This window comes from Carcharhinus amblyrhynchos, chromosome 10 (genome assembly GCF_965287045.1).
Source record: "Carcharhinus amblyrhynchos chromosome 10, sCarAmb.v2.hapA, whole genome shotgun sequence".
NCBI classification, from domain to species: Eukaryota; Metazoa; Chordata; class Chondrichthyes; order Carcharhiniformes; family Carcharhinidae; genus Carcharhinus; species Carcharhinus amblyrhynchos.
This window is the reverse complement of record NC_137333.1, coordinates 70,796,017-70,815,133: the sequence shown is the minus strand read 5'-3', so window position 1 is coordinate 70,815,133 and position 19,117 is coordinate 70,796,017. Positions and strand designations below refer to the sequence as shown.

General features: G+C 40.6%; 1 protein-coding gene across 1 annotated transcript; it reads right to left on the bottom strand.

Moving 5' to 3' along the window:
* Positions 1–45: 45 nt before the first annotated feature.
* On the bottom strand, positions 46–17,101 carry sap18 (Sin3A-associated protein). The gene is made up of 4 exons (XM_080197331.1): positions 16,955–17,101; positions 3,064–3,173; positions 2,146–2,268; positions 46–516 (listed from the first exon to the last, which is right to left on the bottom strand). The coding sequence occupies exons 1-4, from the start codon at positions 17,066–17,068 to the stop codon at positions 360–362; spliced, it is 504 nt and encodes a 167-aa protein (XP_080053457.1). The 5' UTR covers positions 17,069–17,101; the 3' UTR covers positions 46–359.
* Positions 17,102–19,117: the final 2,016 nt, after the last annotated feature.

Sequence of the window (19,117 nt, the reverse complement as noted above, 5' to 3'; positions counted from 1 at the left end):
ATTACTTAGCTGAGAGTGTGGAGGAGGTTCATGACCCATAGTACGTTCTCACAATTGCAGTGTAATTTTTAATATATCCAGATTGCATTTAAATTCCCAGACAAATTCTACACTTACATTTTAGAAATGAAAACAATTCCATGAAGGCACAGTTTTATTAAAAAATTCCAAACAAACTAATCAAAAAATATAGAGCTGCAATACACAATGCTATCCCCAATCTGCATTGTTAAAATTAATTCTCAAAAGTGCACCTTGTTTAGGAAGAAAATACAATGAAACATGCCAATTTTCTTGGTTAGACAGGTGCAGGACCACCATTCAGCCGTGCTGCACAAGGGGTGCTTGGGGAAAGAACATTAATATGGTCTCATGCGGCCAGGAGGGGGTGGTGCTCTACTAGGTGGTGTTATTGCAATGTCCAGGTAGTCCCCAATATGAAATTTTTGTGATTGTAATGTCATTGAGTCATCTGGTCCTTTCCTTCCTGAAACAGTGGTACCAATTTCTTTCACCCTGTTATAACAAAAACAAAGCATTAGTGATCCGGATGCAAATTTTGCTAGGTAAAATAACTAACACATTGAGCCACGTGTAATTTTTAGGACATGTAAGGGAATGTAATAGTGTATTTGAATCATAACCTTGTCCCTTTAAACCACTGCACCCTGGTGTAATCATCTTCTTAAAAGCATAAAGGAACTCCTTAGTAATACCAACTTCTGCAGAAAAAACCCTTTATAATTTCTGCATAATTCTGCAATTTATTTGCCCTTTTAGATTACAAATTATATACACATTTACATCTAATGTTATGCATCTAATATCAACTACATTACATGTTTAAATAATTTCTATTTAAATACGATAAAATCAAGAACTATGGGTTCTGATAAAGAAAAGCCATTTTACCCTTCCAGAATGTTAAATGTCTCTTCCTTTTGTAGCATTCGCTCAAGTGATTCAATTGCATTGTCCTTCACCATTCTCTCTCAATTGCACTGAGCAAATGTTCTCACTTTTTTTTCTAAATTTAGCGAGATTATTCTCAAAATTGAAGGATGTGTGTCTCTCCAAACATAAATCATTACACTGCATTTTTGTCCCTAAATTGGTAGAAGTTACAATTTTGATTTCTTTTAGAGATTAATGCTGACATAAGTAATCAAATGTACCTGAAATTGTAACTTGCCACTACCACCTGGTTCAAATTTTCTTCTTGCAGAAGGACATTCATTATTACATCAAATACAAGTCAACACCAACACAATAAATCAATAAACCAGTTCGTTTTAGGTTATCAAAAAGATATATTCAATTTTCTGAATAAAATTATTAGCAATTTTTTTAAATTCATGATTAGCTTTTAACCATATCTTGGAGAAGTCATATCTGCAGTTATTCAATACGAAGCAACTTAAGCAAACTTTATTTTGCATTAATATAATGGAATAATTAGGTTTATTCATCTGTTGACCCAAATTGTGTTAGCTGTCACACCTGTAGCATTTAACACATCAACTTACTTGATTTCAGTTTTAATTGGACAATTTTTCAAATCACCCTATCATATCCTCTTCACTATGAAGGCACTACCATAATACATTGATTGGCACTTAAGACTGTTCAACCCACAAACTGCAATTGAAATGTTCAAGTATTCTAATTCATTTTATGAGAGTTTGGTGCACTCAGGAAGAACTATTGAGCAGTTATCTAACTGATGGGATAAATTTTTTTAAAAAAATCAAACGTCCAAAAATGTCTAGGTTAGGTGGATTAGCCACAACAAACCCATGGGATTATCAGGATATAGCAGGGGGTGGGCGAGCCTGGGTAATATGCTCTTTTGGAGCATTAGTGCAGACACAATGGGCCGAACGGCCTCCTTCCGCACCATAGTGATTCTGTGGTTTAACGGTCAACTGCGACAATTTGAGATATGCAAATTAATGAGAAAACAGATTTAAACTTTGGCCTGTGGAAGAGAGCAGTTTTTATTGAAACCATCCATCGAGATGGGAGTCGAGCCAGGCATCCCAGAACATTACCCCAGGTTTATGGATTACCAGTACAATTCCACCAGGCCATTTGGCTTTGGGCCTATCCATCATTCAATAAGTTCATGGAGACTCTGATACAAACCTGTAACCAGGTCGTTTAGGATCTGGATACACAATTGCAAAGCTGAAGTGTGTTCCCTTTTTCCGGGCCTCTGGATAGACTTCCTTTACTAAACTTGTTAACTCCTTCAGTGTAGCATCCATCCTATTTAGAAAAGACAGTGTATGTATCATTTTATCAAATGCTCATGTACATTGACTTGGGCTGTGGCTTAGGATAGGTGAAAGAGGGAAGGAGAAAAGAATTGCTCTTTTTGAATAAATTTACAATTTTCTTCAAAAGGAGACTTATCAAGAGTACATAACACAATAAAGTTAGCAAAAGGATAGTGCTTGATTATAATTTTTTTTTACATTGTATGCCTCTATATTAAATAGATAAAAGAAAAATCATTAGGTCCCAAACTATTTGAACAATTATCATGAGAAGTTGAAGAAAGTGAAACATGGGAAATTATTAGGACAGTGTCACGGCGGTTGAATCACCGAAGGAATGTAACAAAGGAGAAAACTGAAATCAATAAAGATTGTGTAATTAGATTGACAAATAAAGAAAATTTAGGCAAGAAGAATTATTAGAACAGAAAAGCTATTTAAAAATAACTCAAAGAAAAGTGAACACGCCATGACAATCGCAATGCAAATTCTGTATTAAATTTTCCTGTCATGTAGAACAATACTCTAGTACTAGAATTTGTTGAGTATTTATTACAAATTAATTTGCTGGCTTTGCTTAGCCAAGTGAGAAGTTGGCTACTGAAATCAGACAATTCTTTGAAATTAAACCTAACAAAGATAATGCCTTTAAAACCACAATAGTCTGCTTTCATGACCCAGTAACTTGCACTATTAACACCTATTTTTAAAACCAGATGGTCATTAAACATAAAACAAGCATAACTATCCAGACCATGTTTTATAGTTGAAGTACAATTCTTACCAAGTGTAAATCTGGAGCTCACTAGATGGGACATTGCCTCTCGCAAAATCATCCACTCTATGATGCCTTCCGTTGTTAGTTGTAAATACTCTCAACAGAAGAGGGCAGGTCTAAATTTTTTTTAAAAATCAAAAACAGGACATCAAATCAGCATTTTTCTAAGTTGGCAGAAGTCGTTCAACTTTGTTTTCTCAGCTGCAAAACGTAAACTTTTTGACAAGTTTAAATTAAATCCCAAATATATTTTCTGTAAGGATCTTTTATCAATCAAACAGGAACAAGAGATGTAAAATTCAGCCCCAAGGATTTGCAGCACAGTCACAAATCCACATAAGATTTCTGAGCACTGTTTTAATGAGTTCAGAAAATGTTGCTGAGATAGAAGAGGTGGTTATATTTTATTTTAATAAATATCCATTATACATGTTTTCCTAAAAAAATGTAAATTGAACTGTGTTATCTGTTCTCCAAATTTTAAATCAGTAGCCCCTACATTTTCCTGACTTTTCCAATGAATTAAGATTAAAGTGGAAAAAGTCTGTGAAGTTCTGCTGAACCCGGGAGCCCATGGGTTCATGTAGGTAAACATTTTTAATAGAAATTTAAAGAGTGGGAGCTAAGCAGCATGGAGAGCTGAAAGTCTGAAACAAATGGGAGGGAAAAAAGTTACAGTACATAGACTTCTGTGGGTCAAATATATTAACATTTAAATTTGGAGGAGTAGGCCAGTTAGCCACTCGAGCCTGCTACACCATTCATTAAGATCATGGCTAATCTAGTTTTAACTTACATGTCACATTCCTGCCTACCCTGGTAAGCATCAAGAATTTATCTATCTCCACTTTAAAAATACTTAAAGACTCTGCCTCAGTCATCTTTTGATGAAGAAAATTCCAAATCTCGACCCTCAGAAAATGTTTTTCCTCTTCTCTGCCTTAAACGGTGACCTCTTATTTTAAAACAGTGGTCCCTAGCTCTAGATTCTCCCACAAGTAAAAACATCCTCTCCACATCCACCTGTTTGGACCCCCCAGGATCTTGTATGTTTCAATAAAGTCATCTCTTTTACACACCAGCAGATTACAAGCCTAGCCTGTCCAGCCTTTCCTCACAAGACAGCCTGCCAATTCCAGATATTAAACTAGTAAATTTTCTCTGAACTGCTTTTAATGCATTTACATTTTTCCTTAAATAAGGAGACCAGTAATGTACACAATGTGGTCACATCAATGTGCTAACTGAAGCATAACATCCCTTCTCTTGTATTCAATAAACAATAACATATTAGCTTTGCTAATTACGTGCTGCACCTACATACAAACCTTTTTGCAATTTATTCACTCGGACACCCAAATTCCTCTGTATCTCAAGTGCAATTAGGGATGGACAATAAATGCTAGCCTAGCCAGCAATGCCTATATATCATGAATTATTTTGTTTTAAATCTCAGAGTTCTGTAATCTCTCACCATTTAATATGCTTACTTTTTATTTATCCTAACAAAATGAACCACCTCACATTTTCCCACATTACACTCCCTTTGCCAGATCTTTTTTCCACTCACTTAACCTATCTATATCCTTTTGTAGCCTCTATGTCCTCTACAGAACTTTTTTGTCATCTTTATATACTTGTAGGCTTCTAATTTAATCCAAATTAATCAAACATAAACATTAGTATAAAACTAAATCCAAGTTATCATTTAATCACAATTAGTATTCAATTAATCAAATCTAGATAAATTTAAAATTAAATAGCATGAGATAGCGATATTTTCAGTAATTTAAAATTATTTTTTTTTAGATAAGAGTTAAGTGAAATTTCAACTCACCTCTCTGTAAAATAAAGTGACATCATAAGAGAACAGCTGATTAGGAACCTTATTTAAGAAGTTTAATAGTACAATTATGACACTCATGGAAGGATAGCTTGATCCTGTGTCCTATGCGGGAACGTCCAGACACTTCGTGCCCTGTGTCCTAGACAGTCACGTCCAGAAAGCGTCCTCAGTTGAAGAAGCTTGAGCTCTGGGTTTCAGAGCTCGGGTTGCATCTAGCGTTACTGTGGTGCATTTATAAGGTTGAATATTTTATAAATAGCATATCTATAGATGTGGTGCCCACAGCTTAAGGGTGTGCAGGCATTGAGGTAGCGCATGATCTCCAGATAGTTAAGATCCAGGCATGCAGAGCTGGAGTTCCTAGAGTGCATATCATTCTACAACCTGCATCCCATTCTGAATACTGATGAGACTGATGGTCCTCTGAACGTGCAGCCAAAGCAAGTCCATTATACCATGCTTAGTTGGTTGTACAGACAGACAAGAGAAAGATTAAGAAATCAATATTCACTGGCAACTCAATGTTAAGGGAAGTGACAGGCATTTCTGCAACCATAGATGTTAATCCAGGGTGATATGTTGCCTCCTTGGTGCCAGGACCAAAGATGTCATTGCGTGGCTGCACAGCATGGAGATACAAAGGTGGACAATTATTGGTCATGGTTCATACCTTACCAAAGACACAGGTAGAAAAAGGGATGAGGTCCTGTAGGTAGAGTTTAAGCTCAGAAAGAAACCAGCAAGAACCACCTCAAAAGATACCAATCACTAGATTATTCCCACATGGTATGAGAATAAAAATAGAACAGCAGAGCAACTGAAAGCATTGCTGCAGAAATGGTATAGAAAGGATGGTTTTACATTTCTGGACTACTGGGACTGGTTGGACAAGTTGTATCTGAACAAAGATGGGGCCAATATTCTTGCAGGTGATTTGTGAATGCTTTTTCTGGGAAGAGTTTAATCCAACTTGGCAGGAGAATGGGAGAGAGGTAATTTCAGCAAGGCAAAACAAAATGCACAGAGAATTGGGAGGGATAGCACTACAGTGTAAGATACAGAATATTAGGTGAGTTCAGAGTGAAAAGGGAATGTAATAAGGTCTAAATTTGGTTTACCATGTATGAATACAAAATACAGGGAGCATGGTAAACAAGGTTGGCAAGCTGCAAATGCAGATAGTCATATGGGAATATGTTGTGGCAATAACAGATCATAAAAGGTTGAGACTGAATACAAGGGGCTCAGGAAAGAAAGGAGTTGGGGTAGCATTACTGATTGAGAAACTTAAAGTGCTGAAGAGAGACAATGTCCTAGGAGGGGCCAAGGACAGAACCATTTTGATTAGATCCAAAAAACAATGTAGAGGTACCATGATCTATGGGGAGTATTTCCACTGATAGGAAAGATCAAGAAACAAATTTGCAAGAAAATTAGTTATGAAAAATCTGTAGAATACGAAAAAACTGATAAACCTGAATTAAACACTGGTTTAACCTCAACTCTAGTAACAATCAGTTCTGGGTACCATGCTTTACGAAGTGTTATGATCCTTGGCCAGACCCTCAAGTTGTTGGTGTGATCTGATTAGGGACCAGTAATGTTTTTTGGAGTCAAGATACTTGTTCAGTGAAACAACCGCAAGATTCCACAGGTTTTGAACAAACAAAGGCAAAATTTACTAATCAAGGTCAAAAAGGTAAAACAATTTACAATATCTATCTTATACTTAACATTCAGGGCAAGTATGAGGTACTTGTGAATTACAAGCCAAAATGTGGTTAAACACAAACTCTACATTAAATGGTAGATGCAACCAAAACGGATTCCACGATTTCTCAAAATTCCACTCAGACATCAGTTGACCCAGTGTTACTAATCTCACTGAAACTTCACCTTTCTCATGAGGGTTTCTTCACCTTCGAAGATCACACCTTCCAAAAGTCACAGCAACCCAGACAGCTTCAACAACAGCCCACCTCATAAGAACATAAGAAATAGGAGCAGGAGTAGGCCATCTAGCCCCTCGAGCTTGCCCCGCCATTCAATAAGATCATGGCTGATCTGTCGTGTCTCAGTTCCACATTCCCGCCCTCTCCCCATAACCCTTAATGCCCTTGCCTATCAAAAACCTATCAACCCGCATCTTAAAAATATTTAGCGAGGCAGCCTCCACCACTTCAACGGGCAGAGAATTCCAGAGATTCACCACTGAGTGAAGAAGTTCCTCCTCAACTCCGTTCTAAACCACCCCTCCTTTATCTTGAGGCTGTGCCCTCTAGTCCTACTGTCCTTTTTGAGCGGGAAGAGCCTCTCCACCTCTATCCTATCCATCCCATTCATCATCTTATATGTCTCAATGAGATCTCCCCTCATTCTTCTAAACTCTAACGAGTACAAGCCTAGTTTATCCAGCCTCTCCTCATAGCTCAACCCCCTCAACTCTGGTATCAGCCTAGTAAACCTCCTCTGCACTCCCTCCAAGGCCAAAATATCCTTGCGTAAGTGCAGCAACCAAAACTGCACACAGTACTCCAGCTGCGGCCTCACCAGTGCCCTATACAGCTGCAGCAAGACCTCCCTACTTTTATATTCAATCCCCCTCACTATGAAGGCCAGCATCCCATTTGCCTTCCTGACCACCTGTAGGCTGGGTTTTTGCAACTCATGCACAAGGACCCCGAGGTCCCTCTGCACCACCGCCTGCTGCAGTTTTTCGCCATGTAAGTAATAGTCCTTCCTACCATTATTCCTACCAAGGTGGACAACCTCACATTTGCCAACATTAAATTCCATTTGCCAGTTCCTGGCCCATTCGCCCAGCCTATCTAGATCCTTCTGCAGACTCTCCACACCCTCTGCACAATTTGCCGTTCCACCAATCTTGGTGTCATCAGCAAATTTCGACACCATACACTCGGTTCCCTCCTCCAGATCATCTATATAAATGGTAAATAGCTGAGGCCCCAGCACTGACCCCTGGGGCACTCCACTAGTCACCAACCGCCAATCCGAATAGCACCCATTGACCCCCACTCTCTGCCTCCTATTTGATAGCCAATCCTCTATCCACGCTAACACCCTACCCCCAACTCCATGCCCCCTGACCTTCTGTAATAACCTCTTGTGAGGCACCTTGTCAAACGTCTTCTGAAAATCAAGAAACACCATATCCACCGGCTCTCCTCTATCCACCGCCCTAGACACATCCTCATAGAACTCCAATAAATTCGTCAGACATGACTTCCCCTTAAAACCGTGCTGCGTCTGCTCTATCAAACAATTCTCCTCAAGATGCCTCGCTATATTCTGCTTGATCACGGATTATAACATTTTACCTACAACAGACGTTAAACTAACCAGCCTATAATTCCCTGCCTTTTGCCCGCCACCCTTCTTAAACAACGGCGTAACCTCACAGGGTCAAGAGTCCATTCTCCTGGACTCCTAAGCCTACAATGAGGCACCAACTCAAACACAGTTTCAGTTCTTCAGCCGCACGATTCTACTGCTCAAAAGAGGTATCTTTACCCCAATGGGCTGTCGGCTGTCTTCTTGGACTTTCAGGTATCTGAAGCTCTCTAATTACTAGATTCAAACAGCATCAACAAAAGCCCTTCTCAAGGTTTCAATCTCATCTCCCGTGATTCCGTTCTCCTGGATTCTGGGTACTCACTCAAACACCACCATATCAGCTGTGCCAAGCAGAATACTATTTCTCCAAAACCTTCGCCCTGACAGCCTGCAGCACAAAGTGACCACCTGGCTGCCTTACACATTTATGAGTCTGCTTCCTGCAGCCCTTTTCCTGTTTCTCTGCTCCTCTCTTCCTTAACTGGGACCAGTTTCTGTCCCCTACCTCTGCTCCTTACTTGGGACTTCCTTTTTGCACCTTGCCTTGTCCCTGCCTGGCACAGTTGTTGGCCATTACACTCCGTACCCAGTCACCTGAACCAAGTTTTTGGACCATTTTTCTAGACCTCTTAAGGATCAGCAAGGTCATCTACGTGCAGATTCTCAAGAGATGGGTGAGATCCTAAATGAATATTTCTCAGTATTCACTGTTGAGAAAAGCATGGATATCAGGGAACTTGGGGCAATAGTGATGTCTTGAGCAGTACAGTTATAACAGAGGTGGTGGTGCTGGAAGTCTTAAAGCACATCAAGGTAGATAAATCCCCAGACCTGAAGAAGTGTATCCCAGGATATTGTGGGAGGCTAGGGCGGAAGTTGTGGGTCCCCTAGCAGAAATATTTGAATCATCAATAGTCACAGGTGAGGTGCCTGAAGATTGGATGATAGCAAATGTTGTGCCTTTGTATAAGAAGGACTGTAGGGAAATGCCTGGAAACTACAGACTGTCGAGGCTCATAGCTGTAGTAGGAGGTTATTAGATACTTTGAGAGACAGGTTCTATAGAGGCACAAGGACTGCTTACGGACAGTCAGCATGGCTTTGTGAGTGGAAAATCGTGTCTCATAAATTTGATTGAGTTTTTTGAAGGGGTAACCAAGGTGGTAAATGAGGGAGTGCAGTTGTTATTGTCTACATGGACTTTAGCTAGGCCTTTGACAAGGTACATGGTAGGTTGTTGCATAAGGTTCAATCTCACGGGATACAGGGTGAGGTAGCCAAATGGATACAAAATTGGCTTGATGACAGAAGGCAGCGGGTGGTTATAGAGGGTTGTTTTTCAAACCGGAGGCCTGTGACCAGCGGTGTGCCTCAGGGACCTGTGCTGGGTCCACTGTTATTTGTCATTATATTTGGATGACAATTTAGTAGTTATAGTAAGTTTGCAGATGCCACCAAGATTGATGGCAAAGTGGACAGTGAAGAAGATTATCTAGAATTGCAAGGAGATCTTGATCAATTGGGCCAGTGGGCTGACAAATGGTAGATGGAATTTAATTTAGATAAATGCGAGATGATGTATTTTGGTAGATCGAATCAGGGTACGTCTTACTCAGTTAATAGTCAGGCATTGGGGAGTATTATAAAACCGAGAGATCTAGGGGTACAGGTTCACAGCTCCTTGAAGTGGAGTCACAGGTGGACAAGAGTGGTGGAGGCGGCATTTGGCATGCTTAGTTTCATTGGTCAGAACATTGAATACAGAAGTTGGGACGTCTTGTTGAAATTGAACATAAGAACATAAGAAATAGGAGCAGGAGTAGGCCATCTAGCCCTTCGAGCCTGTCCCGCCATTCAATAAGATCATGGCTGATCTGTCATGGCTCAGTTCCACATTCCCCTCCTCTCCCTATAACCCTTAATCCCTCTCATCAAAAACCCATCAATCCGCGTCTTAAAAATATTTAGCGAGGCAGCCTCCACCACTTCAACAGGCAGAGAATTCCAGAGATTCACCACCCTTTGAGTGAAGAAGTTCTTCCTCAACTCCGTTCTAAACCACCCCCCCCCCCTTTATCTTGAGGCTGTGCCCCCTAGTCCTACTGTCCTTTCTGAGCAGGAAGAGTCTCTTCACCTCTATCCTATCCATCCCATTCATCATCTTGTATGTCTCAATGAGATCTCCCCTCATTCTTCTAAAACTCTAACGAGCACAAGCCTAGTTTATTCAGCCTCTCCTCATAGCTCAACCCCTTCAACTCCGGCATCAGCCTAGTAAACCTCCTCTGCACTCCCTCCAAGGCCAAAATACCCTTGCGTAAGTACGGCGCCCAAAACTGCACACAGTACTCCAGCTGCAGCCTCACCAATGCCCTATACAGCCGCAGCAAGCACTCCCTACTTTTATATTCAATCCCCCTCGCTATGAAGGCCAACATCCCATTAGCCTTCCTGACCACCTGCTGCACCTGCAGGCTGGGTTTTTGCGACTCATGCACAAGGACCCCGAGGTCCCTCTGCACCGTCGCCTGCTGCAGTTTTTCTCCACGTAAGTAATAATCCTTCCTACCATTATTCCTACCAAAGTGGACCACCTCGCACTTGCCAACATTAAATTCCATTTGCCAGTTCCTGGCCCATTCGCCCAGCCTACCTAGATCCTTCTGTAGACTCTCCACACCCTCCGCACAATTTGTATAAGACATTGGTAAGGTCATATTTGGAATATTGTGTACAGTTCTGATCACCCTATTATAGAAAGAATATTATTAAACTAGAAGGAGTGCAGAAAAGATTTATTAGGATGTTACTAGGACTTGATGTTTTGAGTTATAAGGATAGGCTGGACAGACTGGGACCTTTTTCTCTGGAGCGTAGGAAGCTCATGGGTGATCTTACAGAGGTCTATAAAATAATGAGGTATAGATCAGCTAGGTAGTTAATAGCTTTTCCCAAAGGTAGGGAGTCTAAAACCAGAGGGCATATGTTTAAGGTGAGAGGGGAGAGATACAAAAGGGGCAATTTTTTCCTCAAAGGGTGAGGAGTGTCTGGAACAAGCTGCCAGAGATGGTGGTAAAGATAGGTACAATTTTGTCTTTTAAAAAGCATTTAGACAATCACATGGGAAAGATGGGTATAGAGGGATATGGGTCAAATGCAGAAAACTGGGACTAGCTTCGGAGTTTAAATAAGGGGCAACATGGGCAGCATGGTAGCACAGTGGTTAGCACTGCTGCTTCACAGCTCCAGGGACCTGGATTTGACTCCCGGCTTGGGTCACTGTCTGTGTAGAGTTTGCACATTCTCCTCATGTCTGCGTGGGTTTCCTCCAGGTACTCCAGTTTCCTCCCACAGTCTAAAGATGTGCGTGTTAGGTTGATTGGCTATGCTAAAAAATTGCTCTTTAGTGTCCTGAGATGTGTAGGTTAGACGGAATAGTGGGTAAAACATGTAGGGAAGTGGGGGTAGGGCCTGGGTGGGATTGTGTTTGGTGTAGACTTGATGGGCCAAAGGGCCTCTTTCTGCACTGTAGGGTTCTATAATTGTATGAAGTTGGGCCAAAAGGCCTGTTTCCATGCTGTAAATCTCTATAATGTAAAGCACACTTGTCCTAGTCTGTGCAAGCACAAAAGGTTCTAAGGCCTGTTGGGAGTTGAAGTTCCTGATCTCCAAGCTCAACATTAAGGTAAGTTTTTGAAGGCATTAGAGTGTATTCAAAAAAAATTTCCAAGAATGGCTCAAGGATGAGGCATTTCAGTTAAATAGGCAAGACTGGAGAAGCTGGACTGTTCTCCTTGGAGTAGAGATGATTAGGAGATTAGAGCTGTTCAAAATTATGAAGAGTCCGGACAGAGTAAATAGAAAATGTTCCCGCTGGTGGAGGGATCAAGAGTCAGAAGACATTGATTTAAGGCGTTGAGTAAAAGACACATTGGTTAGGACTTGGAATTCACTGCCAGGGAGTGCAATGGCTGCAGATTCAATTAAAGCCTTCAAAAAAAAAGAGAATATGGATAATTATCCAGAGAAAAATAATTAGGAGTGCTATGATGAAAGGCAGACGAGTGAGGCTAGGTGAGCTGCTCTTACATGGACACAATGGACAAAAGGGCTGCCTGCTGCACTGTAACTATTCTACCATTCTGTAAGAGTTTAGCACACTAGATTCATCCTTTACATTATCAGCAATGCCATAGGAGGAAACCTTCAACCAACTCTTTTCTCTTGAGAAGAAAGACAATCGCAGATATTATTTCATTACTATTCTCATGGTCTTACAACAGGACTGGCTAGGGACAATAGCTCAGCTGCACAGTGCCTGACCAAAAGCATAAACATTTCAATAAAGATTCAACAGTTGTAATAAATTAATATCAACTAAAATTAGATAAATGCATTTTGACAAACATAACTGCATTGATAAAACAGCTACCTGACCTTGGAATATTTACCAAGTCTTGGAAAAAAAGCATTGAAATACTTATGCATACACGATTTTCAACTGTTAAACTACCTGCTATACAGCATATGCTTATTATCCTTCAAATGAAGTATATTCAACAAAAAAAATTCCATCTAGTTTATGCAAAGACTATCATCCTCAGAATTCAAGAACCAACATTCACTGTTTGCTTCATTCCAACAGAGTCATTTAAAATGCATCTGTAAATCCCATTTTCAAATTTATTGTTCACAGGCACGATTAACATGTTCAACTGAACTCAAGCTGAAGTGCTTTTAGATCAAAGGATTTTCTCCAAGTCACGATTAGATCAGCTGTAGTCTTATTAAATTGCACAAGGCAGGGTGTTTGGAGACTTTGAGCTTTGTCGTGAGATTAGTGTTTGTGCGGATCAGAAATGTCACTTTTCAGAGTTGATGACAAGTATTTCATCACTTCTGAGATTTGCATATCTTGCAACTATTTTCACAAGCTAAATAAAGTGAACCTGTCGTGACAAGGCAAGGATATTACCATCTTCACTGCAACAAGCAAGGTTTCACTGCGATTGAGAAAACTATGCTTCTGGATTTCATGCATAGAAAATAAGACCTCTAATTCCATACTCACACTGAATGACTTTCTCACTGAAGTTAATTCAACCCAAGGAAGATGTTTTCAGTGATATTACACAGCACCTGCATGGCTTACACTCTTGGTTTGAATACTTCTCTGTCAGATGAGCAAAATGTGGGCTCACAATCCATTTGCGCCAACAGCCAGACAGGTGACTTATCAATGCACAAGTATGAGAATGCGACTGACATGACTGACTCCACACTAAAGCAACGCTTCAGTGTACTACCATTGATGAATTTGTGGAATAGCTTAACGCATGCATATCCTTGTGCATGATATAGAGCAGAACAGTTCATTTGCTCCTTCCTTTTCGCCTCAACATACCTGTGCGAAAGTGGTTTCTCCCGATACATAGCTATAATAGCAAAAAACAGGAGCAGACTGAACGCCACACCTAAAATGAGAATCCAGCTCTCAAATACCACTTGTTTACATTTGATTTGTGTTTGCACCTATTTTGTGACTAAAAAAAGGGCATTGACATTGGGGTTCTTTGCAGGTCACCAGAGTTCCGTGGCTGGAAAAGTTTTTGACTAGACCAACTGCTTTGGGTGTTGCTGGAGAGATAATTATTGGTGAATTCCCCGCTCTTCTTCCAATAGTGCCAAGGGATCTACTACAACACCCCAGAGGGCAGAAAATCTTTAGTTAACATCTGATGTGATGTGATACTGGGAGAATGTATCACTAACTGAGTACCAGACTAAGTTATGTGTATTCATGGCCATATGATTCAAAGGCACAATTATGCTCAGTGAATATTTTATTCACTATATCTCAATATTTGTGCCAAACATCTCTCCTAAAGCCGTTTAAAAAGAGAAGACTACCAAATCGACCACGATGTACAGCTTTAAGTAGAAAAATGCTTAAGTTACGAAGAGCAAAACTGGCAAAAGGACAGATCTATGGCATTGTTGGTTTTAGCCATGGAGCTTAAACCTAATGGCAAAGGGTTGGACTCAACACATTAACACGCTAATGTAAGGTTCTTAATATACATAATATTTCATATTATGAAATATAATTTCACAATTTTTTTAAATGAAAATAAATAATATTTATTATTCGTTAGGGGCACTGCTAGTTGTGGAACAAAAGTCTTCAGTGGAACACAGGTGTCGCTGGCTAGCCAGCATTTATTGTCCATCCTTTGTTGCCCTTGAAAAGGTGGCAGTGAGCTGCCTTCTTGAAATATTGCTGTCCATGTGTTGTGGGTTGGCCCACAATGCCTTGGGGGAGGGAAATTCATGATTTTGACTCAGCAACTGCAAAGGAACAACAATATATTTCCAAGTTGGAATGGCGAGTGGTTTGGAGGGGAACTACAGCCAAAATGTTGTCAGGCCCTATAAAATTGGCTGCATTCAGTGCTTTCAGACATTGAGATATTGTGTGAGCAAATTGAACTGGCTGAAGACTGAAATCCGTGATGCAATGGACCTCAGGAAACCAAGATGGGTAACCCATTTGGTATTCTGACTGAAGATGGTTGCAAATAATTCAGCCGTCTTTTGCATTGTTGTGCTGGGCTCTCCCAACGTTGATTCGGGACATTTGTTGAACTCCTTCTCCAGTTAGCTGTTTAATTGCCTACCACCATTCACAGCTGGCAGTAAGGCAGTTGTCTGATACAATCTATTGGCTGTGGGATTACTTAGCTATCACTTGTTGCTCACAATGTTGGTATGCGTGTAGCCCTGTACTGCAGCTTCGCCAGGTTGGCACTTCCATTTTTAGATTTGCCTGGTGCTGCTCTTGGCATATTTCTCTGTACTATTCATTGAACCAGGGCTAATCCCCTGCCTTGATGGTAATGGACGAATGAGGGATAAAACAAGCCAACAAAAAAAAATGCTGGAAACACACAACAGGTAAGGCAGCATCTACGGAAGGAGAAACAGTTAATGTTTCAGGTCAATGTTTATCATCAACCAGAACATTATCACTGCTTCTCTCCACAGACACTACTTGACCCACAGTATTTCCAGAATTGTGCTATCGGTTTTATATAAAACTCAAGTTTTTTTTTGAAAACAGAAGACAGTCCTTCAAATCTGATTTGTGGAAGAACCATCTCATTAACAACCCTACCCAATCCATTTGGTCTCCATCATTTGCCTGCCAGTTAGATCCACTTGTTTCAACATCCAACAACTTTACAGCACATATGAACAAAGGAGCTAAAGGGCCATTATAGCTCCTGAAACCAATAGAACCTGTATCTCCACAATAACAGTTTTGTTACTTCATTTTTACCAAATTGAAGCAATGAAATTTCCTGAGTTATAATCAGTTTGAATGAAATGATGCCCAAGCATGCATCCTTGTTAATTGATATCAATTTACACCCTTACTTCTAGGCACTCATTAACATACATTAAAACATAAATCATATAAACAAGAGATCCTCTGAAACAATTGAAAAGTTCAGACCCACAATATATTCCTACTTTAAGTACAGAAATTGTTAACGTTTCAAGCTGTCCAAATGTAATCCATGCACATTAGGAACAGTATATTTAAAAGCATACAATTAACTTCCCAATTTTAATTGTGATTTATACTCAAACATAAATATAATCAAATCAAAAGACATGGCAGGTCTACGACTGAAGAAAAAAATCACAAATTAATAAATCACCAAATATTTCCTACAGCATCAATTTTACTTAATTTTACAACTGTTTTAAATGTAATAAGAGATTTCGTATAATCATAGAATCCCAAAAGTGCAGAAGAGGCCTTTCCGCCCGATGAGTTTGCAACCGACTCTCCAACAGAGCATCCCATCCAGGTCCTATTCCCGTAGCCCCACAAATGTACCTCGCTAATCCTCCTAATTTACACAGATTTACAAGTACATTCATTTGAATGGGTTGGGGGTGTGTCATTATAATGAATTGAGATGTGCTGAGAAGGAAGATTGATGGAAAGTTGGACACAACGTTATTTTGTGCATAAATAACTTATGCCCGAGTTTTCATTTTTTTACGTCGGGAGGTAGAAATTCCTCCCGAGCGAAGGCACAAAATGGGCATCAGATCAGCTATGCGATATTCAGTTTCACTTCAGTGGATGGAATTAAGTAACAGTCCCTATAGAGAGCATCTGATACCACCCGAGTCTAATTTCTACCCTCTTCACTTTACGCCCCAAGTACACGGGTCGCTGGGCACAAATCTACAAACAGAGAAGTAACTGGGTTCGGTGCACGTTACTCTAATACTACTACTATTGTCACATCACGAAAGAAAATGTCAGGAACAAAATATTTAAACAAAAAAAAACTTCTGGCCTTTGGTTTTCACTCCAGAAGTTTTCAGAATCACCGGTTAGAACCGGACTTGTGTCGAAAATCGGGCAATACCGCCGGGTCCATCAGACAATGTCTGCCAGCCTCTCACCGAGGGAAGCTTCATTCAGACTGGAAAGTGCCCACGGCCTCGAAACCAGGAGCCGAGTACAGGAAGGCGGCGGCGGCGGCGGCGGCGGCGACGCCTTCAAACGTGCGCTTCACCCCAAGCTACATTATCGCCAGGCTTTGGCCTAACTCAACTTCCCGCACCGTAGCCTCGGATAAACAGCCCTCCGCCGCCACGGCAAACGGATCTCACCTTTTCACGATCCACCGGCTTTTCTGGCTCTTTCTTAATCTCCTCCTGGGTAACTCTGGACTCCACCGCCATGTTCCCTCCCCTCCGCTCTCTCAGTGATGGCGACCGCACCATAGACAGCAAGCGAGGCCCCCAGAGCGACGCACGCAAGAATGGCGCATGTCAACAACGAGTCTGTGACAAATACAGCAACCATCTTTGATCTAGGCAACGGTAGACTGGCATTGGAGCGTCAGTACATGACAAATAGCACAGTCCCTGGCCATTGGATCCATCACTTGTCTGCTGATTTGATATTTTCACCACATGAGAAAGTTAAAGTAGTCCTAGCTCCCTTTAGACATCAATAATCTACTTTGCCAAGTAGCTGTCTAAATTATCATTAGCAAACAATTCTGGGCTCTCTTACTCATTTTTGATACAATTGCACATTCTAAAATTACATTTTCTAAGCTTTTTAATGATTTTTGCAATGTCTTAAATTTTACCAACACACGCAACAATTTATCAACAACACTTTGCATTTATATGACACCTTTGATACAGTAAAATGTCCCAAGGCACATCAAGAATATTGTTTTGAAAAGATTGGCTCCACACCACATAAGGAGACATTAGGGCAGTTGTCTAATAGAGGTAGGTATTGAGGAACATTTTAAATAAGGAAAGGAAAACAGAGTTTTCTGGGGTGAGAAATTCAAGGTTCCAGGCAGCTGAAGGCACAGCCCCCAATTAAAATAGGGGATTCTCAAGAGGCCTGAATTGAAATAGTGCAGGTATCTCAGAGTGTTGTAGAGTTGGAGGAGATTACAAAGATAGGGGGCATTACGGACATGGCAGAGGTTTGAAAGCCAAGAAGTGAATTTTCAAATCGAGGCTTCACTCAACTAGGAGACAATGCTTATCAACAAGAACAAGGGCCACAGGTGAATGGGACTTGCTAAGTTAGGACACAGATGAGAGATTTGGAAGGGTTCAAATTCATAAAGAATGGAAGGTGGAAGCATGCCAAGAGGACATTGGAATAGTTAACTCTAGAGGTAAAAAAGGCATGAATGAGGGTTTTAACATCAGATCAGTTGAGGCAAGGGTAGAAACAAGTGATGATATGAAGTGGGTGATAGAAAAGATATGGGCTTAAAATCTCAGCTCTGAGTTAAATAGGTTGCCAAGGTTGCAATTATCCTGATTCTGCCTTGAGCAGAGGTAGAAAGTCTCACACACCAGGTTGAAGTCCAACAGGTTTATTTGGTAGCAAGAGCCACTAGCTTTTGGAGTGCTTGCTGTCCCTTTGTCAGGTGAGTGGGAGTTCTATTTACAAACAGGGCATATAAAGACACAAACTCAATTCACAAAATAATGATTGGAATGCGAGTCTTTGCAGATAATCAAGTCTTAAAGGTACAGACAATGTGAGTGAAGAGAGCATTAAGCACAGGTTAAAGGGATGTATATTGTCTCCAGACAGGACATTAGTGAAACTTTGCAAGTCCAAGCAAGTCGTGGGGGTTACATATAGTGTGACATGAACCCAAGCTCCCAGTTGAGGCCGTCCTCATATGTGCAGAACTTGTCTATCAGTCTCTGCTTAGTGACTCTGCGCTGTCGTGTGTTGTGAAGGCTGCTTTGGAGAATGCTTACCTGAAGATCAGAGGCCGAATGGCTGTGACTGCTGAACTGTTCCCCAACGGGAAGAGAACAGTCTTGCCTGGTGTAACCCCCACACCTGGACTTGCAAAATCTCACTAACTGTCCTGTCTGGAGACAATACACATCTCTTTAACTTGTGCTTAATGCTCTCTCCATTCACAATGTCTGTACCTTTAAGACTTGATTACCTGTAAAGACTCACATTCCAATCATTATTTTGTAAATTGTGTTTGTGTCTTTATATGCCCTGTTTGTGAATAGAACTCCCACTCACCTTACGAAGGGACAGCAAGTGCTCCGAAAGCTAGTGGCTTTTGCTACCAAATAAACCTGTTGGACTTTAACCTGATGATATGAGACTTCTTACTGTGTTTACCCCAGTCCAACAGTGGCATCTTCACATCTTGAGCAGAAGTTAGCAGGAGAGACAAAATTGATTAATTGCAGCAAGGACTAAAGACAATGGCTTTAGTTTTGCTAATATTTAGCTGGAGGATATTTATGCTCATTAGT

What these genes read in the sequence shown, in the direction of transcription:
- sap18 (XM_080197331.1), bottom strand. Translation starts at nt 17,068, where the DNA reads ATGGTGCGGTCGCCATCACTGAGAGAGCGGAGGGGAGGGAACATGGCG. An exon ending in GAGCTCCAGATTTACACTTG is followed by an intron (nt 2,269 to 3,063) that starts GTAAGAATTGTA and finishes TTTTCTAAATAG; the next exon opens with GATGGATGCTACACTGAAGG. An exon ending in CCTAAACGACCTGGTTACAG is followed by an intron (nt 517 to 2,145) that starts GTTTGTATCAGA and finishes TTGTTATAACAG; the next exon opens with GGTGAAAGAAATTGGTACCA.